At 41.8% G+C, this 25,311-nt stretch overlaps 1 protein-coding gene across 1 annotated transcript in view; it reads right to left on the bottom strand.

The window, feature by feature from the left end:
* Window positions 1-25,311, bottom strand: part of ITGA4 (integrin subunit alpha 4) — a 91,622-nt gene that overhangs the window by 16,687 nt on the left and 49,624 nt on the right. The window contains exons 10-16 of the mRNA XM_075283802.1: window positions 24,794-24,902; window positions 16,695-16,789; window positions 15,608-15,698; window positions 14,064-14,109; window positions 12,776-12,930; window positions 12,135-12,289; window positions 5,777-5,929 (exon numbers count right to left, since the gene is read on the bottom strand). Of these exons, the coding sequence (XP_075139903.1) occupies window positions 5,777-5,929; window positions 12,135-12,289; window positions 12,776-12,930; window positions 14,064-14,109; window positions 15,608-15,698; window positions 16,695-16,789; window positions 24,794-24,902 (804 nt within the window). The remainder of the gene's footprint in view (window positions 1-5,776; window positions 5,930-12,134; window positions 12,290-12,775; window positions 12,931-14,063; window positions 14,110-15,607; window positions 15,699-16,694; window positions 16,790-24,793; window positions 24,903-25,311) is intronic.

Below are 25,311 nucleotides of genomic sequence, written 5' to 3'. Positions count from 1 at the left end.
ATGACCATAAAGGAGGACTCTGCTGCCACAAACCCTTCACCACTTAAAGGGGTATTCCCACGTCGCATACTCACCAGTCTTTGATGCTGTAAATTCTTTTTTCTTCCGGCTTTGTTGCGTCATTGGTGGGCGAGGTTACATATGCAAAGCCAGCGGCGAGAAGTCATCGCTTCTATGCCGCTGGCCCTGTGTGTGCGCTCCTGATGCAGCTAGGCATCGGACGTACAGCCTTCACAATGCAATTTAGACCCGGCATCCGCTGTAATAGAGTGGCGGATGCCGGTGAGTGTAGACGCCGGCACAGGTGCCTGCAACATCGCTACGCTCCTGCCCTGCATGCACCTGTGTCGGCGTCTACACTCCCCGGCATCCGCCTCTCTATTAACAGCGGATGCCGGGTCTATATTGGCGCCCCCCCCCCCCAAAGTGTAAACTACCCCCTCCTCCAGGCTCGCTCCCGTGCACTTAGCCCCTCCTCCCTCCCCCCTGAGAGCAGGAGATACATCACTTGACTTTTGACCAGATAAGTCAAGGGATGTGTCAACAGAGAAATGAATAAAGTAATATAGTGGACAAACAAAGTAGTTTTGCTGAAGCAATGTATTTAGGAAAAGTGTTACATCCACATTAACAAGCAGTATAGATAGGATCCCTGTGATGGGACACCCTTTAACTATCACACTAGGCTACACAGGAGTGAAGCGAGTCCACATCTGCACATATTCACACACATAGCTGCCACAACCTGTTACTTTACATTAGGTGAGACACCAATATGCCACTGGCATACTATAGCAAACAACAGGGTAACAAGCCTAAGTGCTCCAAGATCCTCATTGGAATAAAGAATAAAAGTACTTTTTCTATGCATCCCTGGGGCTCTGAAACATAAGAAAGGTATCACTTTTATATTGCTAACAGCATCTACCACGCTATAGGAGCAGTTAGCTGGGGGTAGAGAGAGACACCCTTCACCACTTAGCTACCACACTAGGCTACACAGGAGTGAAGCGAGTCCACATCTGCACATATTCACACAAATAGCTGCCACAACCTGCTACTTTACAGTAGGCGAGACACCAATATGCCACTGACATACTAGTGCAATCAATAGTATAACAATTCTTCAGAATTGCAGGGACAAGGATATCCTTATTAAGTTTCCAATTTAATATACCCAAAAAGTACAGTGCTTAACAAAAAAAGATGTAACAAAAAGACATAAATGCAAATAATATAAAATAAAAAGGGAATAAAATAACAGAAAGAATATAGAATAGTAAAAAAACAGACCCTTTTTCAAGCCTGGCCTGAGGGCTCAGCATAAATGAACAGATCTACAGACATTTTGCATCTGTGAGGCACCTATTTTTACAGATCCTTCATAGATATGAATCTATTAAGGGGTCCATAGAAACAATCCTTTTTTGGGGATGGCCCATTCAAAAAGATTGGCAAAAAATTGGTCATATAATAGGCAAATTCACAAGTATAGATTTTTAATGAGGGCAACATGATGGCTCAGTGGTTAGCACTGTAGCCTTGCAGCGCTGGAGTCCTGGGTTCGAATCCTGCCAGGAACAACATTTGCAAAGAGTTTGTATGTTCTCTCCATGTTTATGGGGATTTCCTCCCATTCTACAAAGACATACTGATAGGAAAAAAAATACATTTTGAGCCCTACATGGGGCTCACAATCTACATTAAAAAAAAAGTATAGATTTTTAATGCAGCCACGTGACGGGCAATAAAAAAGGGCTGTGAACAACTTTTGTATAAACAGAGCTCTAAAAATATGAATACTATTTACCATATAAGAATGAGCCCCACATATCTAAAAGATCTACATGGTGTGTGTCCAGAAACAACTCTGCTCCTATTCGAGTGAATGGAAACAAAGCTGCAGTTCTCTGGTGCCAACACTATATTGGTGGAATTGGGGAACATCAGAGGTTTTGTGAAAGGGTCACTGGGCCATAGAGTGGTTTAAAAAATGATAATACGCTCAGCAACCACCTACATGTAATAAGTGTTGCTTGCCACTGTACATACGAGGCCAATAATACTAACTATAGCATCCTAAACCTCCACCCTCCATCTTGAATCCAGTCATTTCTAACTATTGCCATATCTTGTAGTCTACGGCATGAATAGACTAAAAAGAATTATGAGAAAACTATAAAACAGTATATAAAACCCCACAAACACAAGGATGAATAAAGTATAAATTTATATTACAGTATTATGACTAGAACAAAAGACCGCCATTATAACACCCGCCTAGCACTCAACAATTACCGTACATTTGGGTTGGCAAGTCACAGTTTCCTGGGAGAATGAAATTGAATCTGTCACTAGTGATATTGGACCATCTGGTTTCAGGATGCTATATAGCGGCAACTCATAAAAGTGAAGCCAGGTGTTTGTAAATCAGAATGTGCGTGCCAATATTTGTGTATTATACATGTGATACGTGTTATTAGAAAATTAACACAATATAAGGATTCAGAGACGATATATCAGTAAATGAGATGACTGTGAGCACTTGTGCTGCGAGCCCACTACATTGCTCTTGTATTGATGGCACATTGAAGGATACATGGTGTTCTCCATGCAAGTCAAATGTTATTAATTAAGCAACAGCAATAGTGCCATCTGCCACCCATGATGTACGCCACTTCATAAAAACCTCTTACACATTACTTGACATATTTTGACAGTGCTATACTGGCAGCCGCCTGCTTATTTTACACATTATGAACCTTCCATATTACAAAGAACATGACAGCAACAGTGACAACCTATTGAAGGGTCTGAAAATTGGAGAATTGTCAGACAAGGCAATGAATAGATGGAGAGGTTATCTTGTATAATAAATACAGCAAAACATTAAGATTGAGTATATTCTCATTCTATAGTCTCACTGACTCCATTGCAAGCTTCAGGCTGTGTATATAAAGACCACCGTACAGTACAAGTCATTCATTATGACATAACAGATCAAATTATGGATGGCCCAGAAATCCCATGAATGTCTGATATTAAAATAAGAACATGGGGATGGTAGGTCTACTGTAGAAGATGCCTAATAATGCCCTGGAGACAATCTGCAAAAACAATAAGTACTTCACCGAATCAATAGTTTGGTGTGGAATAAACTCCTATAGCCAAAGAGCACAAGCTCCTTGGAATTTCATGTAGGGGTCTATGTTTTTTGGGCAATAAAGGATTCTCAGAACTAAAAAAACTGATGACGTATTCTCTGCTCTTCTCGCCTCGCTGCCCCCTGCCTCCCAGGTTAGGAGAGTGTGGGTGGGTACTGGGAGGGGAGAAGTCACGTCTCCCCGCCCTGTACCCGCCCACACTCTCCTAAGCCACAAGCCCCGCCTTCCTAGCTCTTTAAACACTAACCTGGGGGCGGGGCAGCGAGGCGAGAAGAGCAGCATGGAGGGCCAGCGAGGCGAAGAACACCAGAGCAGCCATCTCTGGAGGTAAGTAGCTACTAGAGATGTTAGTTTAGTCTCCCATTAGAATGAATGGAGGCAGCCGGTGCGCAGAGGGTTAAGGCTGTGTGTCGGCTGCTTCCATTCATTCCTATGGAACAGCAGCGGAGCCTTCGCACTGAATATACACTATGTACTCAGTGTGAAGGCTAAGCAAAGCATTGTGGGAAATAGTACCGATCTCGATCCCACCTAAAAAGATCGTGTTCGGAATTCCAATCGCGATCATGAAATTTTCTCAATCGCCGATCCGAATCCGATCTTTTCCGAACACGATCGCTCAACCCTATTCTTAATTCAAACAATGGAACAGTAAGCAAACAGCTCCGTTCTAGTGGTCAGATCAGGTTACTGCAGATCAGCTCCCATTTACTGGTACTGAAGCTAGTCTGCAATGACTTGGTTCATGGAGACGTCTGCATTTCTGCTCCATTCTCTGTGTATTAGCTGCTGAGGGGGGTGATGTGTATTGGGCCCCCACTAGTCTGATATTGATGACTCATCCTTCGGATTAAAGCGTTTAAAATAATGGGGCATTGACTTATACTAAAGACATTATCTCACAATTCACATTTACGAACTATCCATGGAACATATGATAAAAGTCTGTTCCCGTCAATTGTTGAATGAAGTGGCAGGGCGGATGCTTGCCGCTATTCCATCCAAACTCCTCCATACTGTGGGCTGACAGTGAGAAAGAATATGGTGGTCTTAGTTTCTAGTAACAGGTTGGGGACCAAGCAGGGCTACTCCCATCAATCAGACATTTATCATCTAGCTTGTGTATAGGTTATAATTGTCAACTGAAAGACAGCCTTGTTAGGCCCGGGCCCCACGGTGCAAACACAATGATCATGCAACCTGTGAGACCCCTGCTTTAAATTCCCTTGGTAGGGTCCCAAACATGGGGCACCCTGATAATACACTAATTTATAGGTTCCTTAGTATGTTGTACAGAAGGAGTTGACTTTAGGATCAGCCTATATCTATATTGCTCCATGTTAGTAATACCAGGCATTGTGTCTCTGTGCAGAGCATCGCAAAATAACATCCCAACAACATTTTGCATTGTGTGTACTAGACACAAGCTGCTGGGAGGGAGACGTCTATGACATTTAGAAGCCACATGCAGAGTCCTGCAACAGCTGCACAAGACTTGATATTATCCCTTACCACCCAATGAAGCAAACGCCAGGAACAAGCTATAACTCCCTCTCCATATGTTTCCCTCACTTCAGAAGTAATCGGAAGGTACTACCAGCTCTCTTGTGTCCCATGAGAATGATCTATCCATCTTCTTCTCTCTACTTTAACTGCATCATAATGTTCTTTGGTTTATATATAGATATTGACAGGAAAAAAGTATTATTTTTAAGCTACAAATTAAATATTTTATGTAATTGTATAGAATCAAATTAAACATGATACAATATTGCAGTATAAAGAACTAAAGCCATTTTTGGTACTTTCATAGAAGTTCTCGAGAGAAATATCTTATTTATGCAGATTTCACCTTATGGACCTTCATTTATGGGTTACCTTGTGGATATGTCATATATATATGAGGTGCGGATACTCCTATTAGGTGTTGCTTAATACTCCAGACAACCTATCCCTACAGACTGCCTACAAATGTAAGCCTGATACTGTTCAACCCTTACTGTATGTACATCATTGGGGTATGTTCACACTTAAGAAATGGAGAAGGGATTTAAGGCTGTTTTGTGCCTCAAAATTCTTTCACTTCTGACCCTCCAGCATCAGAGCTTTGGCTTTCCGCCATGTTTTTCACCTGTTGATAAGGCTCAGATCAGAAGAGTGGCTCATGCCATGGACTCTGTGTCAAAATCAGCACCAAATTCTGCCCTGTGAATGGGCTCTTAATTTTCATTGTTTGCTCTCACTTGGAATATTAATGATTATTCATGACATTTTACTAAACATACTGTACAGTGTGACTTTTCATTTGCTGGCAGAACTGCTCACAGGGAGGGGTAGTGAGCTTGCAAATGAAATATCACAACTAATGACCTGAAAATAAATCAGATAAACAGTGCTGAATGTAAACTATATATATATATATATATATATATATATATATATATATATATATATATATATATATATATTAGGATGTGTTTTGTATTTATTAATCCTGTTATGTGTCCTATATGTTTTTAAAAACTGGATAACCCCTTTTAGATAGAACAAATGTAAATAAAAATTGAACTCCAAAGCAGTCATAAACATATAAAAAACAATATCTTCCTTACCACACTTTTTAATATATTTTCTTCTCCATCTTTCTTTTGTAGAATCGGCTGTAGAGGCTTGAATTCATCTGCATTTCTTTTATAAACAATATGTTTTCCAAGATAATACTGAGACTCCATATGTATGGGTGTCAAAATATCTCTTACATCTTTCTGTAAAAAAACAAAACAAAAAAAAACTATATTTAGAAAATTGATTTAGTTTTAAAAGGAGTTTTTAAGTCAAGACAAAAATGTTAAAAAATAAAAGAACCTATACTCATTGCATCTATTCCTCGCTGACAATGATCCCCTACTGCCTAGGGCCACACTGATCTCCACTTCGTTTCCCATCTCAGCACAGCAGGAAGTGACTGAGAATGCAGTAGGTATATATCTGAGTCAGTGATTGGCTGAGCAGGTATTTCCTGTACTGTTGAGATTGAAACAGGAAGTAGCAGAAACCTGGGCGGTGTCAGAGCCAGCGTCATGTGATCCTTACATTTTTAAACCCATTTGGAGCCAATGGCAAAAATTTTGTACAGCTTGAAGATCCATTTAATGATGTTCATTCAGTGTTGCTGATAATCCTAGGCCTGGTTCGGTATTCTGTTTGGGGAGTCCGCTTGCAGTACTTTTTTCTCCGCATGATTCGTGTGGATACTGCACGAAAACCACACGGACCCCATTATAGGCTATGGTGTCTGTGTGGTTTCTTAGCTAACCACTTTTTAATGCATTCAGTATTCCGTGTTGGGTCATGTGACGTCCGAACGTCATTGAAGATGGCCGACACCCCCGAGGACTGCAGTGGAGTCGGGGATAGGTAAGTGATAGTGTTTTTTATGTTTGTATTCCCTTGGGTCTTCGATTATTATACTCTGGGGTCTGAAAAGACCCCAGAGTGTAATAATTGTTCATAGGTTCCCAAAGTGGGGCATATTACTGTGTGCAGGGGCCACTATAGGGCATAATACTGTGTGAAAGGGCCACTATGGGGCATAATACTGTGTGCAGGGGCCACTATGGGGCATAATACTGCGTGCAGGGGCTACTATGGGGCATAATACTGTGTGTAGGGACCACTATGGGGCATAGTAGGGTGCATAGGAATGTGGGGGGGTGTCGGTCAGTTGAGATCTTCGTCGGGGGGGGGGGGGGGTGTCAAAAGTTCGCCATGCGGCTCTGCCATTCTTAGTTACACCTAGTTGGGTCCCCAAGCGAACTCCCCTAACAAGATACCGAACGCAAATGTGAATCAGGCCTTTAACTGAACATAGATTTGAAATGATTTTGTACACAGTAAAAAAAAGTCATATCTATTGTCATCAATGAATGTTAAACACATCAAGACCGCGTAAGTAAAGTCAATTCTTCTAGGGGAGAGTACAACTCTGCATTACGGAGCCGCAGGGACAACTATGCACATGGGTCATTATTGTTCCAAGTCATATTATTCGAAAAATTGTAACAACCCAACCTACTTATCTTCATCCAGAAATGCAAGAAACATAATTTACAGTCAACGTCTTTCCATATTTTATGGCGAAAATTAATTGGCTATTAATTATTCCTCTTTCAGATTTAATGAAATGTGAATATATTCCAGGGAATAAAAAAAAGTGATAAAAGTCATCTACTTTTAATTTACTTTCCATGATTTTCAGCAGGAAAGCCAAGGAGGTGAACATAATATATACTGCATGAATATTTACAGTTTTATGAAGACAAAAATAATTAGATGATAATTTATTAATTGCATTGAAATGGAAAACATGACAGTGCTGAAGATGAAGTAACCTGCATTTATACAATTTTCCACAGGAGTGGACTGTGTGGCACTAAAAAAATGTTTATTTAATCTATTTTAATAAAAATTGCTGGAATTTGGACTAAAATACTGTGTAGGCTGCAATAAATAATTTTTATTCAGAATTTTCAGGATCTGCATAATATGGAGTCAGTGCCAATGCAAAAAGCACAAGAAATATAATATGTGAAAATTACTTTTTTGTATCTTATAACTCAAAAATGTTATCAGTCATTGATAATCGGGCTATATACTTTGGCTTACAGATGTTCTGACAACCCCCACCTTCCATAAACTTGCACGCTAACAGCAGCTAATTGTGCTTGTATTTGGAGTGGAGAGTAAGTGGCTGCAAGACACCAGCGGTGACAACTTATCTTCACTGACAACAAAAAGTTTGGGCACCCCATCCAATAACACTTCCCAAACCTTCTTTCCATTGACATCTGGTGTTAGGGGAAAAGCTGAAAACTTCCAAACACATAAGCTGGTCCTGACAAAAATCTACAGGTTCAAGCAATATTAATCTAATAAATATGGCCACCTTAATGGCTAAGGCACCATGGAGTGAATGACTGCAAAAAAAAAAAAAAAATGCTGTGTGGTTTACCCCCGGTGGCCATCTTAGTTCATCTGAGGCAAATCCCAAATTGTTTGGTTTTGTTAAAAAAAATTAGCAATTTGGAATATTTGGGTCAAATCTGGTTTATTGTGAACCAATTTGTCCATCTTTAGAGACCACCCAATAGGGATTTATAATGACAATCATTGATAGTGTAATGCCAATGTTCCATCTTTCCCAGTAGACCTAGTCATCTGGTTACCTATGTGCTTGCTCTTGTTTCTTTAAGTATTGAGTGGTGTGTTCACCTGCAAGCTCCTTCTGCTAGTCACAGTCTGCCTATCTTTATAAAAGTCTACCTCTCTAGCCAGTGGCGTAACTACCACCATAGCAGCAGAGGCAGCTGCCACAGGGCCCGGGACATTAGGGGGCCTGGTGACAGCTACCCCTGCTCTTATCACCAGACAAACTGTTGTAACTGCGATAAGATCGGGGGAAAGCTTGTAGGACCTGTAGATGAAGGACCTTGTGTGACGTCAGCCATCACATGACTAGGTGGTCTGTGTATTAGGAGGAGGGGGGAGGTCAGTGTCCGTAGATGGATCTGTACTCTACACATTGTTTGTATTCAGACTTGCCTGCAATTGCTGTTACTAGTGAGTGTCTAATAGTAGTCAGGGGGCGCTCTGTGTATTGTATTGTATTGTACTGAAGGGGAGGGGGATGTGAGATGCAGGATGGAGAGTGTGTGACTGTGTGTAAGCGTGTATGTATTTGTGGTGTGGAGCAATTGAGGAGAAACAGTAACCTAGGGGCAGAGATGGAGTGGAGGACATGAAAATGGGGGTAGAGATGAAGGGTGCATGAACCTGGGGGCTGATGGACGGAGGACATGAAACTGGGGGCAGATGGAGGGAGGGCATGAAATGTCATGTGACATCCGTGCATTATTAAAGATGGCCAACACCACCAAAGACTGCAGCGGAGCCGGAGACAGGTAAGTAACTTTTTTTTTATGTCTGTATCTCCCCTCGGTCTCTGATTATTATACTCTGGGGTCTGAAAATACCCCAGAGTATAATAATTGTTCATGGGTGTTCATTATGGCGCATAATCCCGTGTGCAGTGGCCACAATGGGGTGTAATACTGTGTGCAGGGGACACTGAGGGACATAATAGAGTGCGCAGGAATGCGGCGGGAGAGTCGTTCGGTCAAGGTCTTCGGTCAAGGTCAGGAGGGGGGGGGGGCATGTCAAAAGTTCGCCACGGGGCCCCGCCATTCCTAGTTAAACCACTGTCTCTAGCCACTCCTTACCTGAGCATTGTTTCAAATTTTGCTGTGCATTTCTGTGTATTATGATCTCCTCTTTGGATGCATGTCCTCCTGTCTGTATGCTGTGCAATGCCTCCATCTATACTATGTATACCTGTCTTCTAAAGTCTTGCCTGTCTTGTTTTCTGTATCATGATCTTCTGTTTGGATGCATGCTGCCCTTCTGTCTTAATATCTGAGTAATGCTTCAGTTTTGTCAGATACATGTCTATATTTTTTCTGCTAACGAATTTGCAATTCTGCTACTGCATGGACAGCTTTGTCCTTCTGCTTACCTACAGGCCCTGCCATGTATGCATCTTCATGATCTCTACTGGCCTTCCATTATGCATGCACTTCTGCCATGTGTTTGGACATATGTCCTTCTGCATGAAGATCTGCATGACTAAACCTTGTATATACAGTCCTATGAAAAAGTTTGGGCACCCCTATTAATCTTAATCATTTTTAGTTCTAAATATTTTGGTATTTGCAACAGCCATTTCAGTTTGATATATCTAATAACTGATGGACACAGTAATATTTCAGGATTGAAATGAGGTTTATTGTACTAACAGAAAATGTGCAATATGCATTAAACCAAAATTTGACCGGTGCAAAAGTATGGGCACCTCAACAGAAAAGTGACATTAATCCTCCTTTTGCAAAGATAACAGCCTCTAGTCGCTTCCTGTAGCTTTTAATCAGTTCCTGGATAAAGGTATTTTGGACAAACAATTCAAGTTCAGTTAAGTTAGATGGTCGCCGAGCATGGACAGCCCGCTTCAAATCATCCCACAGATGTTCAATGATATTCAGGTCTGGGGACTGGGATGGCCATTCCAGAACATTGTAATTGTTCCTCTGCATGAATGCCTGAGGATTTGGAGCGGTGTTTTGGATCATTGTCTTGCTGAAATATCCATCCCCGGCGTAACTTCAACTTCGTCACTGATTCTTGAACATTATTCTCAAGAATCTGCTGATACTGAGTGGAATCCATGCGACCCTCAACTTTAACAAGATTCCCGATGCCGGCATTGGCCACACAGCCCCAAAGCATGATGGAACCTCCACCAAATTTTACAGTGGGTAGCATGTGTTTTTCTTGGAATGCTGTTTCTTTTTGGACGCCATGCATAACGCCTTTTTTTTTATAACCAAACAACTCAATTTTTGTTTCCAAAATGAAGCTGCCTTGTCCAAATGTGCTTTTTCATACCTCAGGCAACTCTATTTATGGCGTACGTGCAGAAACAGCTTCTTTCTCATCACTCTCCCATACAGCTTCTATTTGTGCAAAGTGCGCTGTATAGTTGACCGATGCACAGTGACACCATCTGCAGCAAGATGATGCTGCAGCTCTTTGGAGGTGGTCTGTGGATTGTCCTTGACTGTTCTCACCATTCTTCTTCTCTGCCTTTCTGATATTTTTCTTGGCCTGCCACTTCTGGGCTTAACAAGAACTGTCCCTGTGGTCTTCCATTTCCTTACTATGTTCCTCACAGTGGAAACTGACAGGTTAAATCTCTGAGACAACTTTTTGTATCCTTCCCCTGAACAACTATGTTGAACAATCTTTGTTTTCAGATCATTTGAGAGTTGTTTTGAGTAGCCCATGATGCCACTCTTCAGAGGAGATTCAAATAGGAGATCAACTTGCAATTGGCCACCTTAAATACCTTTTCTTATGATTGGATACATCTGGCTATGAAGTTCAAAGCTCACTGAGGTTACAAAACCAATTTTGTGCTTCAGTAAGTCAGTAAAAAGTAGTTAGGGGAATTCAAATCAATAAAATGATAAGGGTGCCCATACTTTTGCACCGGTCAAATTTTGGTTTAATGCATATTGCACATTTTCTGTTAGTACAATAAACCTCATTTCAATCCTGAAATATTACTGTGTCCATCAGTTATTAGATATATCAAACTGAAATGGCTGTTGCAAACACCAAAATATTTAGAACAAAAAATGATTAAGATTAATAGGGGTGCCCAAACTTTTTCATAGGACTGTAAGTGGTCGCACTGGGTCCTGAATAACTTAATTTAATGAAAGTCAAGGATCCTGTCTAAAAGCCTGGAGTTTGTCCTATTCCTTGAACCACGTATTCCTGGAGACAGTGTCTCTATCCTTGGTTGTCCAGTTTCTGCTATAGTCTTAGCTTACTTGTTTCTGTTATGTATCCGGTCTTTAATTTGTACCTCTGTTATCTGTTCGGCTGTGGACATCTGAGTAAGACCCAACTTCTGGTCCGTTCCTGCTTCAGTCCTGAATGTTTACACTGTCTCCATGTATTCTCTCTGCTCTGATTTTATTCTATATTCTCACAATTGTCTGATTCCATCGTGCACTGCACCATAATCCTTGACCTGCATGGTCGGCTGTCACCAACACCGGGACCACTTCAGGAGGGAACAAACCCCCAAAGTCCAGATGCCCATATGGGAATTAAAAGGGTGAATTCCAGGGATTCCGCTTAGACAGTACCTTAAGAGTGACCACCAGACAAGCCGGTTTGGGGACATAGGGCGTCCACAACCTGCTGCCCATTTCAGATAGCAGTTACTGCTTTATGGTAGGGAATTCAAGGACATTACTGTTATTATCATAGGTGAAGACTCTTTATATAGAAATGGATTGCCGATAATACAAGACATCATCATAGTTTAATATTTAATAGCCATCTCACCCTCATGAATGCTTGGTGTGTTCTGCAGCTTTTAGATTTCTGTTGAAGATCAATTTTCCCTGAATAAACTTCCATTGTTCCATTGGAAGAAAAGTAGAATCTGGCCGGAGTGCCTCTTATTCTTTTAACATCAGAACTGATATTATAGTGCAAGACTGAATGAGAGAAAATAATAAGAATAAGAATAATAAGAAGCAAACGATTATCCCTGCTTCCAGAGGAATCCGGATATGATACAAAGAATGAACTAGAACAGGAATAGATGCATTTATAGCCAATATGTTCTGCAACTCCATTCAAATGACCCAGCATTACACCAGAGCGGCATCCCACTCATTCTCAGGATCAGTAGGGGGGTCCCAGAAGTCAGACTCCCACTGATCTTAAAGTGATGGTATATTAGTTGCAATATACCATTACATTACACAATGGGAATAAGCTCTTACTTCTACAGCTGCATAATGGAAGGCTATTGTTATGGAAGGACACTTTACTAGCACTATTGGCCAGTTTATGGGGGCTATCCTGCTGCTAACCTCTATCTGAAAATACTTGTCAATTATACGATTCCTATTACAGACATATTGACCAGCAATAAATAGACAATATTCAGATGTCTGCTTGGTGGTATGTTATCTTACCAATATGTCCCGGCACACCCTGTCCTCGGTACTCGAAGCAGATTGTGACATTCATACACACCGCAGGATGCCCATTTTCCACACACTCAAGTCTTGTCCGATTTACAGAACTTGGCAGCTTTAAGGAGGCTTCAATAGTAACGACTGGTCTTGTTCTAAGCGTAATAAACAGATGATATTAATACAAACATAAAATGTATGAGTTACTATACAAAGAGTCTCCAGTTGCGACTGCAACCAGGCCAAAATAAGTTACGTTGTTATAATGAAAAGGTTTAAGGTCATCTAATTTCATCATAGTAGAATCATGGGGGTCCCGGTATTAAAAATAATAATAATTCTGATTTTCTCAAGAAATAGTGTCACTCCTGGGGGCAACACGGTGGCTCAGTGGTTAGCACTGCAGTCCCCGTGTTTGTGTGGATTTCCTCCCATTCTATAAAGACATACTAATAGAAAAAAAAGTACATTGTGATCCCTATACGGGGCTCACAATCTACATAAAAAAAGAAAGAATTAAAGTCACTCCTAGTGACACCTTGGGTGGTCCTTTCATTGCAGCTCATTCACATTGAAAAGAATTCTGCTGAGCTACAATACCATAACCACACAATCCATAAGCACACATAAGCACAATCCATTAACAAGATGGGCACTGTTTTTTGGGAAAAAAAGTCTTCTAATTCTGGACAACCTATAACCGTGCAATCCTGTAACCCCTGTGAGAAGGTGACAGGCAGAGTGCTGGAGTCCAGATATATCAGCCCCAGATTTCTGACATATGTGTGGTCCAGTGCGGGTCTTGAGTAGACCTCAGCCCGGGTGTAAGTCCTGAGCTCGTTACTGGGCCGTAAAAGGCTGCAGAGCCTGCACTTCACTAAGAGCGAGAGGAGGCGCCTGTGTCTGTCCTGAAACACAGAGAGTCTGATGAGACTGCACTACTTTGTTTTGTTTATGTGGTTGGTAGTAAGCCACATGTGTAGTAAGTTTTTTACTGTTTAGTTAGAGCTCGGACAAGCAGGGTTTTGTTTGTGGTCTTGCCTGAAGTTAAGACTGTATTTTTGATTTTGCTTATTCTGAGCCTGATGTGAAGGGTATTTATTTTTTTCTGTTTTTCCAAATAAACCTATTTGTACCAGACATTGTGTCCCTGTCTCTGACTGGTTGGGTCTGCACCACTGCTGCTCCTGAGCTACCTTCCCCACACCCTAGACAGTATTGTAATATGAACCCCAAAGTGCAGCCATATTGCAGCCATATAAAACCAGATAAAATAATTTATCCTTACCTTAACAGAACAGCAGAGTCAGAAAGAAATGAACCAACTGCAATATCTGCAAAGGAAACACATGGGATTAGACAAGAGAGTTCCCTTTATAGATCTGCTTATATATAACAGTATGAAAAAAGAAGATGTGTAGGATGGCACTGCCGAATATACCAATATGAGTCCTGGTAGACCGGAGGTGGATATGAGGAAAGAGACCTTATATTTTCAAAGCCGTGGGGGTGCTCAACAACCAGAAAAAAGACTTTTTGACAATAGAAAAATTGTAGAAAAATTGGAAGGGCACTCACCCACACCGAGGCTCATCTTCATAAAAGACTTCTTTTATTAAGGTAACAAATATTTAAGAACAATCCGTGCAGGGAGGGAAAAACCGCATAGAATGGCAAGAAGTCTTTTATGAAGATGAGCCTCGGTGTGGGTGAGTGCCCTTCCAATTTTTCTACAATTTTTCTATATATAACAGTATGGCTATATACAGTCAGTGATTAGGAGCCTTATGATACATGGTGCCTTGCTGTAACTTGTATTGGCAGTCCTCCCCTATATGGTATATTGTCATACAAAGTACAGACAACCATGGTGAAAAATACACAGCCTCATACATAGTGACTAGAGATGAGCGAGTAGTACTCGATCGAGTAGGTATTCGATCGAATACTACGGTATTCAAAATACTCGTACTCGATCGAGTACCACTCGCTATTCGAATGGAAAAGTTCAATGCAGAACCAGCATTGATTGGCAGAATGCTATACAGTCGGCCAATCAATGCTGGTTCTTCTCCTACCTTTAGAAGTCTTCTCCTTGCAGCTTCCCCGCGGCGTCTTCCGGCTCTGAATTCACTCTGCCAGGCATCGGGCTTGTAGTGCAGGCATGCGCAGTCGGCTCTGCCCAGGCCCGATGCCTGGCAGAGTGAATTCAGAGCCGGAAGATGCCGTGGGGACGCTGCAAGGAGAAGACTTCTGAGAGGATCCAGCCCAACCCTCACTCGTGGACTTGGTAAGTGTAATTTGATCGAACGTTGCCTACCCCTGAAACGAGCATATTTGAGATGGCGCATTGTAGCTCCTTACTGGGTATGGAGGTTTAAAAATGACTAGTTGTAAGGTCCAGGGGTATCATTTTAGAGGTGATAGATATGGACTATAGCAGGAATCTTTAGCAGTCTATGGCAGACTTATATAATGGCAGACTATCTATAATGGTCACATATTTTGATCCATTGGGCAGGAGACTTAATCCCCATGCAGACATAATAGCAGCTAGAAGATTATGTTACCTAATTCTATTTCACTTAGCAGCAGCATAGAGGATATTATAGAGAAATGCTGAATAGTATTGATATGAATACAATTCTGGGATGAGTTATAAAACTTACTCTGGGCTGCAGCAGCTTGTCTGTGAGTGAGTAGTTTAGGAGGAGGGGGAAGGGAGTAGGAAAAGTGTCTTATATTTGCTTGTAGTATTGACTTATTTTGACCTATGATGATAAGTTACCATCCATGTGAATTGTAATTTACTGTCTTGTTTTTGTTATTTACCTTGATATCCATTTCCATCTGCATCTACTCCTGTGGATACTGACTGTCCGAATGTACTTAAGGAATAGCCAAACTTCTGTCCTTGTATTCTCTGCAAAAATTCATCATATAAGTATCACAACCATTTTCTTTGTTATAAGTGATGTCATCACTAACCACATATATGTGTATTGAGAAAACAATATGCTTGATATTCTGTATTGTGTCAGGACAGCACGCTCAATCTCGTGATGTGACTATAGGAGGTATAGAATTTGGGGTTTGTCTTATAGCTACATTGTAGTAGCTTTTACTTCCACTATTTAACTTTTTGTTGCATTTTTTTTTTTTTTTTTTTTACCATGGGCTCTGCTTACAGCAAACGCATAATGAAACACAAAGGTTAGTTCCTATGTGAAAATATATAGAGGAAGAGACATGTCAGCTGCATGGGAATTAGGATTTCAATGTTTCACATTCGATCTGTGTGACGTGGAATTTGTTGATAGTGTTTCAGAAAAAATTGTGTAAGAATTGTGTTGTGTAAGAATGGGGCTAAAAATTTGCATTATGTAAGATTTTATCCGCTTTTGACAATCCCTTTTTAGGCCGGGGCCACACAGCCCGGAAACGGTTTCAGTGTATGCAAAGTGAATGGGATTCATGCGAATCCCATCCCCACTTTGCAGAAAAAAATCACAGCAAGGACATGCTGCGATTTCTAAAAACGTTGCGGTTTTGAAAATGGCAGCATGTCAATTATATCTACGGAAACGCCAGCGGCTTTCCTGTAGATATAATGGTAAGAGAAAGTCCGCGGAGGAAAACTCCATGAACTTTCTCTTCAAAGCGCTGCGGAAAGAACCGCAATGCATTCATGCTGCGCTTTAGCACTGTTTACGGCCCGTGGGGCCTTAGCCTTAGAGGGAAATAGATTGATCTTGGGGTGTCCTGATGCTGGGAACCCTAACAATCAGATATAGTGAAACCTGATAAAATGTGCAGCACCTCCGCAGGTAGGATGAAGCATTACACAGTGTCCATTAAACATGTTAGCCATTACTGCCTATCCTCAAGATCAGGAAGAAACAATGAAAAATACAAATACCTGTGAGAACGTAGGTGTGATTCCTTTTTCACGTCCATTATAAATATATATGGCGCCATTCATATTTTCTTCATGTGGAGCTCCGATAGCCACATCTGAAATAAAAAAATGATATAAGATAAATCATCTACAGACATAAAGTATATTACTATAAGACTGAAAACTATACTTCAGCCTGTTCTTTATTAAAGATGAGCGAACAATAAAATGGTCGAGGTTCAAAATCCGATTCGAACAGCCGCACACTGTTCGACTGTTCGAACGGGTTTCGAACCCCATTATAGTCTATGGGAGGAAATGCTCGTTTCAAGTCCATGAGTGAGGGTCGGGCTGGATTCTTCTCCCTGTGCAGCGTCCCCGCGTCCTCTTCCGGACTTGAATTCACTCTGCTAGGCATCGGGCCTAGGCAGAGCCAACTGCGCATGCCCGCGCCCGCGCGGACATGCGCAGTCGGCTCTTCCCAGGCCTGATGCCTAAGCAGAGTGAATGCAGAGCCGGAAGAAGACGCGTGTACGCTGCGCAGGGAGAAGACTTCTAAAGGTAAGAGAAGATCCAGCGTTGATTGGCAATGTATAGCATTCTGCCAATCAACGCTGGTTCTGGTTCCAATCTTAACTTTGAACAGCTAGTACCGTAGTATTTAATCGAACACCTACTCGATCGAGTACTACTCGCTCATCTCTATTCTTTATCAGCATTCATGAAGAAGATTACGGAATAGTTTCTGATTTAGAAGTCACTCTATACTGCAATGAATAGTAAAGAGTAGAGATGAGCGAACAGTGAAATATCAGGTCTGAGTGTGCACTGAGCTCTGCTACACCAGAGATGTAGCAGAGCTGAGTGCCAGAGGAGGAGGAGTCTACGATCGGTCCACAGTCCGATCTCAGATGTAGCAGTATTGATCACACAGCTCTGCTACACCTGAGCGTACACTCAGCTCTGCTACATCTCTGGATGTAGTAGAGCTTAGCGCATACTCAGCTCTGTTACATCTCAGGTGTAGCAGAGCTCAGCACACGGCCAGCTCTGCTACATCTCGGGTGTAGCAGAACTCAGAGCACACTCAGCTCTGCTACATCTCTGGATTTAGTAGAGCTCAGTGCACACTCAGCTCTTCTACATCTCGGCTGTAGCAGAGCTCAGCGCACGGCCAGCTCTGCTACATCTAGGTGTAGCAGAGCTCAGCGTACACTAAGCTCTACTACATCTCTGGATGTAGCAGAGCTCAGCGGACACTCAGCTCTGCTACATCTCCGGTGTAGCAGAGCTCAGCGCATAACACTGCTACATCTGAGATCGGACCAGAATGGAGACTGTTGGACCGATTTTAGACTCCGCCTCCTCCGGCAGAACCAATGTTGATTAGCCGAATGCTGTACTCTGTATGGCATTCGGCCAATCAACGCTGGTCAATGTGTTCCTATGGGAAAAAGTCAGCTCCCGCATATCGCAAGCTGACAGGGATCCCGACTAGATAGAGCCCCAAAGAGCTGGGTGAGTGACATTCCCACCTAAATAAAGGTAATCCCTAGCTAACCCTACCTGTACATCTATCCCTGTCTTACAGTCACACAGTTCACAGTCTCGTATGACCCGCATATTAAATACACTATTCGTATAAATTGGAGGTCACCTGATTTAGCCAGCCAATTACTTTTTCAGATTTTTTTTGCGATGCCTCCGTTGTCGTAGTTCCTACCCCACCTCCCCTGCGCAGTTATTGTGCAAAAAAAACACCAGGGAAGGTGGAAGGGGATACAAATTTTTAGTGCGTTTGCCTCGTGGTATTCGAATACCTCGAAAGGCCTGATATTCAATCGAGTATCAATTCGATCGAAAGCTGTTTGCTCATCTCTAATAAAGAGCTTTCCATGGATTCACTTGACAATACAAGACACTTAAAGAGAGAAGAGCTCTAAGAAACGTAGGAAATATATTATTTCACCACAAGAGGGCAGCGTTGCATATCAACAATCTGTAGCTAATCTTTCTATTTTCTCTACATCCTTTCTTATTTATCTGCTATATATATATATATATATATATATATATATATATATATATATATATATATATATATATATATAACTACAAACATGACTGTCCGTCACTTTGTGTCAGTCCTTTTCTGAAAAGGACCTTAAATTTCATCTGGGCTCTATTCACACTGAGATTCTTGCCTTAATTTTCTTGATTGATTCACTTTGTCATCTGTTTACATGTCATAAAAATGGATAGGGTCTGCTGACAAATCATTCTGTGGTTTTTGATCATGTAAATACAACTTGGTTAAAATACTGAGTCTAAGGTAAACTGTTTGTTAAATGTGAATGTGAACATAGCCTAAACATCAGTCAGAACTCTGCCCACATAGTTATAGTCAGCATTCACAAGGAACAGAACACAAAAATGTAAAAAAAGATCATCTCCTTTGATCTCATCTAACCTATTTTGTGTGAGAAATATAATAAGAATGCTTCTGGGAAGATCATCCCCCCCGCCTTCTTTACTATCTGGTGTCTGGCTGGCTGTAAGACAACTGACTGCAGCAGGAGCCTCCACCCACTTCTGAAGCAAGACAAAAAAAATAGATGGGCCCTGCTTCTTGGCTAAGAAACACCCCGTCAGCCATCCCCTTGACAGCAACAGAACGGATGAGCAGGAGATTAACCACTGGTTTCTTTGTAGGATTTCTATGAGACGGTTTGTCCCAGGAATATACAGAAAATCCTGCAGACAGCGTGGGCAAGATTATCTTGAGAATTATTTTTACAGTTTATCTCTAAGGTGCTTAGTGGATTTGGGGTCTGGGCTCTATGCAGGGCAGTCTAATTACTCAACCGCCCCCTTAATGCGGTGTGCACTGGGGCGCAGCCATGCTGGAACAGAAAAGGGGCTTCCACAAACTGGTCCCACAAAGGTGGAAGCATACAATTGTCTAAAATGTCTTGTATACTGAAGTACTAAGATTTCCCTTCACTGGAACGAAAGGGACCAAGCCCCATAGCATTGTCCATCCTGCTGCGGTCAGGCAGGTAACGTTCTCCTGGCATTCACTACACGGGCTCCATCAGACTGCCAGTGTGATCCGCCATGGCACAGAACACACTTCTACTACTCGTTCATTGTACTGTACTTTACACTACTCCATCCGCCTCCATGCAGAAGCTCAGCAATGGAAACCAGTACCACCAAGCTCCTGGCACACAGTTCTGCTGGTGCTAATGCCAGAGATGGTTTGCAATGCTGTAACTCAATATATGATAGTCAGCATTGCAGTGGCTGAAGTGCTATTGTACCCGATGGACAAAGAACTGGCATTTGGGAGTTCACAGCATCATAGCTCACTATGACCATAGGTTGCAATCTCTTTTTGGAGATCCTGGTCTCATAACATACAGCCTGCTATCCTTTCTCTCCTGCTTTACATCGCCATAGTCCTTACAGTATAAGCCTACATTTAGATGGCCGTGGGTGAAAGCAGCCATTTTACACCGAAGGGTGCCCACTGTCACGGACCCTCATATATTGCATTGGGTCAAAACAGAGCATGACCTAAATTTTGACAATGGATCATCAATATATCGATCATGTGAATATCCCCCATTCACATACTGTAATAGTAATGTGGCTATGCGACAGCCATTAAAAAATAGACGATTTTCCCTGCCATGTGAGTATCGTATAGAAGTGCCGCTCTTCTGCTTTCTCTGCCTTTTCAACCCCATGGTTTCTGGAACTATTTTGCAACTATGGGGAAATCATTGGATTTAGTTATGTAATTCAATTCTGTATTTTCCGGCAGCTTCTCAGGCCTACTTCCTTTTTAATGTCCTTCAGCAATAAAGATTTCAAAGATTAAATGGTTGCTTGCGTGTATATAGGAGAAGTAATTTCTGAGAGGGAAGTTTCTATATCTACTGTATGTAGCAGGCAGCTTGCAGAGTGTACACATTAGTAGAGGAGATTAGTCGCAGACTATCACTAACTTTATAAAACATATATATATTAGTATTACTTAAAGGGGTTTTCCAGGATGACCTGACCTATCATATCAATTGAAGACTGCTGGAGGTTCAACACCAAGGACCTCCCTTGATCAGCAGTTTGAAGAGACTGAAGTATTCAGGCCAGCCCCAGATTGTATGAGCACTTGACATGGATCCAGTAGGTGGCGCTACCTCTGTTCTGGTATGGCACACATTATCTGTGTGGTACAGCAGGTTGCACCCACTAATTGTTGCAGCTACCACATCACATCCTCCACCTTGACCTTTGTTTTCGGCAGTCTTAATATGTTTGCCCATATCTGCAAGTTAGAATCTGCTTTGAAAACCCGCTTTAATCCCATGACCTCTACATCTTCCAGAACAAACATCAATCATTAGTCCAGAGACTGCAAAAATTGACTGAGAGTAGCCGACAGCAATCATTATATAAAGAAAAAGAATAGAATTTCGGAAACCGCCACAAAATCACCGTGATCGGTGCCAAACAGAAATGGAGAACTCAAGAGAGTTAAACATGGCGAGTACTAAGGACAAGTATAACCGCTCACAGAAAATAATTTTATCATTACATTGTATTTTCCACCATCAAATCTGAAAGTGGAACAAGGTGTATGAATGAAAGTGGAGAATGTTCATTCCTATTCAGTGGTTAGCACTGTAGCCTTGCAGCGCTGGAGTCCTAGGTTCAAATCCTGCCAAGGGCAACATCTGCAAGGAGTTTGTATGTTCTCCCCGTGTTTGCGTGGGTTTCCTCCAGGTACTCCGAATTCCTCCCACACACCAAAGACATACTGACAGGGAATGTAGATTGTGAGCTCTATATGGGACAGTGACTGACAATATCTGTAAAGCGCTGCGGAATATGATGGCGTTATATAAGTAAGCATAATAAATAAATAATAATAATAATAATAATAATAATAAATCTATCACTAGACTAAATCTAAGCTAATGTCTTCATGAGGATTATCATGACATCATGACCCGTGGCATGCCCATGTGATCGCTGTGGCCCAATCACAGGCCTCAGCGGTGACCCTGGCGCGTGACGCCATCTTGAACAACAAGAAATTCGGGTTGAACCCGGCACGTGATGAAGTGGCAGATGGTACATTTGATTTACAGGTATGCCTCAGCTCCTATACGATATATTAGATATTAATTTTGCTAACTTATATAGCGCCATCATATTCCGCAGCGCTTTACAGAAACCCTCTGGATCTGCTTTGTGCTAATAATTCTAACATTACATTTCACAGCTAAAAATAAATGCACTTAACTTGCTGAACTGTTTATAGTGTAAAAGTCAATGAAAAGTGCAAAATCTTTATTGGATTAAATAAGACCTTATCAATGCCTATAAATAACAAGCTGTATCTTCTAAGGAATCTGGAGCTGCAGTACACATGCTCCTTCCCATAGCCTTCAGCTATTTACATAGGGGAATGGTGACATATGGTCAGTGTTTATGTAAACTTGTAATGACAGCTGTAGAAAGTGACAAGGCATCTAGGAAATCTCTTGGAGCGATGACTCTGGGGCTGTAGATTTTACCCCCCCAGTGGTCTTTATGCATTTGTATAAACAAACAGTGACCATATGAAGGGTTAAGATCCTCGGCCCCTCCTGTGTGTGTATGGGGCACTCTGAACTTTCCATGCACCTTTCTAATGTGAAGTTTCATGTTCTCTGTAAGCTCCGAACAACCACAGCAAAATTACTTTCAGGAAGTTCAGACTGGTGGCGAGATCAGTCATTCTTCATATAGTACTTGTCATCATTCAGATACATGTAAATGTGATTCAGTATATAATTGTATACGGTACCGGACACGTCATTTATACTATAAGAGATTTACTAGGCTAATGCAGCAGAATTATAGCTAAAAGAGGATTATCAACTTAATTAATTAAAGGGGTTTTACGAAATTTATATACTGATTTATTTTGCTTACTTGTATAGCACGAACGTATGACAACAGCCGTAGTCAGTCACTATCCCATATAGGGATCACAATCTATATGCACTACCAGTATGGCTTTGGAGTGTTGGAGGAAACCACTGGGGAAACATACAAAGTCCTTGCAGATGTCCTTGGTCAGATTAGAACCAGCAACCCCAGTGCTGCAAGGCAACAGTGTGAATAAGTGAGCCAACCTAGCATGTGATCAATTGAGGGTCTTATACTAGGGGTCCAATCTAGCAAGCCCCATGAGTAAGAAAGCCATCGCACCAATGATGTTCAATGGAGGTCGCTAATGGACAGATCAGATCATATGCCTATCTACCAGTGTTCGTATTGAGACTGCAGCCAACTTTGCAGACCAATGAAAACAAGCTAGCAGATGACCATAAAAAGCAAGCCACTGGCACCTATAATGGCAGGACCGGATAGCTGGTACTGTATGTGCTGAAGAAACAATGGCCACCCCTTTACAAACAGGAGAATATTAATAAATAGCAAGAGATGGTCACTATGTATGAATAAAGATGAAAAAAAAACAGCTGACTACTTGGCTATCTGCATCAATGTCACATAAACTGAATGCAGTGGCAGCATATAATGTATACATGACTCAAATGAGACCCCTGTTCTCACGACTGGTCAGGGCTCCAGTGGCGGGAACTCCCAAACACTGAGGATAATGGATAAATTGTGATTGTAATCCCTTTAAGGGTTAAATGAGAAAATCTAGAATTCGAGAATCTCAGTGGGGGAATACCAGCTAGTGGTCCAAGTACACTTGTAACATCTTGGAGCAGTTTACTAAAATTAAAATCCTCTCGTTCTTTAAGGAATACGTCATGCTGTACTCTAAGGAACAACTAGAAACTCTGGGCTCCATGTCAAAGTTTTAAAGAACTCCCAACCCAAAGTCACACCCTGAGGTGGAGATCAGCAAGATCCCAAAACAATACTCATGCATGTGAATGGGATGGTCTAGCAAGACTATAAGTAATGTAATCCCTTCTGTGGGTCCTCGCTCAGATCAGTTTCTGTCGGACATGCTGGCATGGACATGTGGTGAATATCTCATGGGTTCTGTCAGGGGTCACTTTAGGTTCTGATTTCGAGACACAGTGGTGGGAATTCATCACTCCACCTATGCCAGTCTTCTTGCATGTAGGGATGCGACAAACGTATGATACAAGCCCTGGTCCTAAGTGGCGTAGGGGTGTCTGACTGGTTTAAGAAGAGGCCATGACTTCTACCTTGCGCTTGTTGGCCCATTTATTAAGACTGACAAATGATATGCCAGTCTTGCACCAGTCATGGTCTTTATTAAGACTGACATAGGAATCTCCAGTTTTAATAAATTCTTCCCATTGAGTTCAGTTGGACTGTTCTAGAAAACCAGTGTCGATGTACATAACGTTCTGCAATACCACACAAGTATCGGCCCAGCTGACCTTGTATGAAAACCTCTCTCTCTCTCTCTCTCTCTCTCTCTCTCTCTCTCTCTCTCTCTCTCTCTCTCTCTCTCTCTCTCTCTCTCTCTCTCTCTCTATATATATATATATATATATAAAACAAAGCATTAGGATCAGCTAAACCATCTGTGAAGCAGAAGGTACAAAAACAGATGACATATAACTGCAATCCACAGACACACCTCACAATATATTACATGGCCATCTCTCTAGTTTCAGTATTATACGATGTACAGTAACCATACTCGGTGGAAATTATTTTGTATTTGTGTGGTTTCCTACCCAACACCATTGTTTTTGTGGAGTAAAAACTAGTTGACGCTAGGTTCACACCTGCACTCTGGTTTCTGTTCTTTGGATCGCCTTGGGGCCCTGCCATTCCTAGTTACACCACTGGTCATGGCCATATAGAGGACCCATACAGAGGAGTCATACAGCGCCCACATACACTCACTAGCTGGATGTGCAGAGCTCCCAGTACAGATATTAGGATGATCTAAAGTGCCGTAACTTTACCATACAGTGATCTGATAGTAAATTATAATGAATAATAAGTCAAAATCCTTTAACTTTATCCCATTACCGGCCCTGAGGCCCTCTGCTATAACTAGTACACATAGTGAATAACTTTGATTCTTACATGAGTAATATTACCTTCATATCCGTCATTGTCAAGATCCCCGAGATTGGTTATTGATTCTCCAAACCTCGCTGCATATAGGTCACTTCCAGAAAGCTCGGGTTCAAGTTCTAACATTTGACCCTTAAAAGATATGGAAAGTATGTATTAGTATAAATAGAAATAAACGGAAAGCTACACAAAAGAGAAAACTGCTGCACAAACTATTAAAGAGGACCTTTCGTGGATTTGAGCACATGCAGTGTTATATATCGTTGGAAAGCCGATATATAGCCGGCTTTCCCGATCTGTGCCCTGGGTGAAGAACTATCGGTCCCGGTACCATAGCTCTTCACAGTCAGAAGGGCGTTTCTGACACTCTGTCAGGAACGTCCTTCTGCACAGCAACGCCTATAGTGCTGTACTGTGGGAAAGGGGAGGAACGCCCCCTCCCTCTGCTCATGGTATTCGTCCATAGTCGAGTATTATCAGGAGGGGAGGGGGCGTTCCTCTCCGCTCACACAGTACAGCGCGATAGGCATTGCTGTTCAGA

Source organism: Leptodactylus fuscus, chromosome 8 (assembly GCF_031893055.1).
Source record: "Leptodactylus fuscus isolate aLepFus1 chromosome 8, aLepFus1.hap2, whole genome shotgun sequence".
NCBI classification, from domain to species: Eukaryota; Metazoa; Chordata; class Amphibia; order Anura; family Leptodactylidae; genus Leptodactylus; species Leptodactylus fuscus.
The sequence above is the reverse complement of the archived record's forward strand: the minus strand, read 5'-3'. Positions and strand labels throughout refer to the sequence as shown.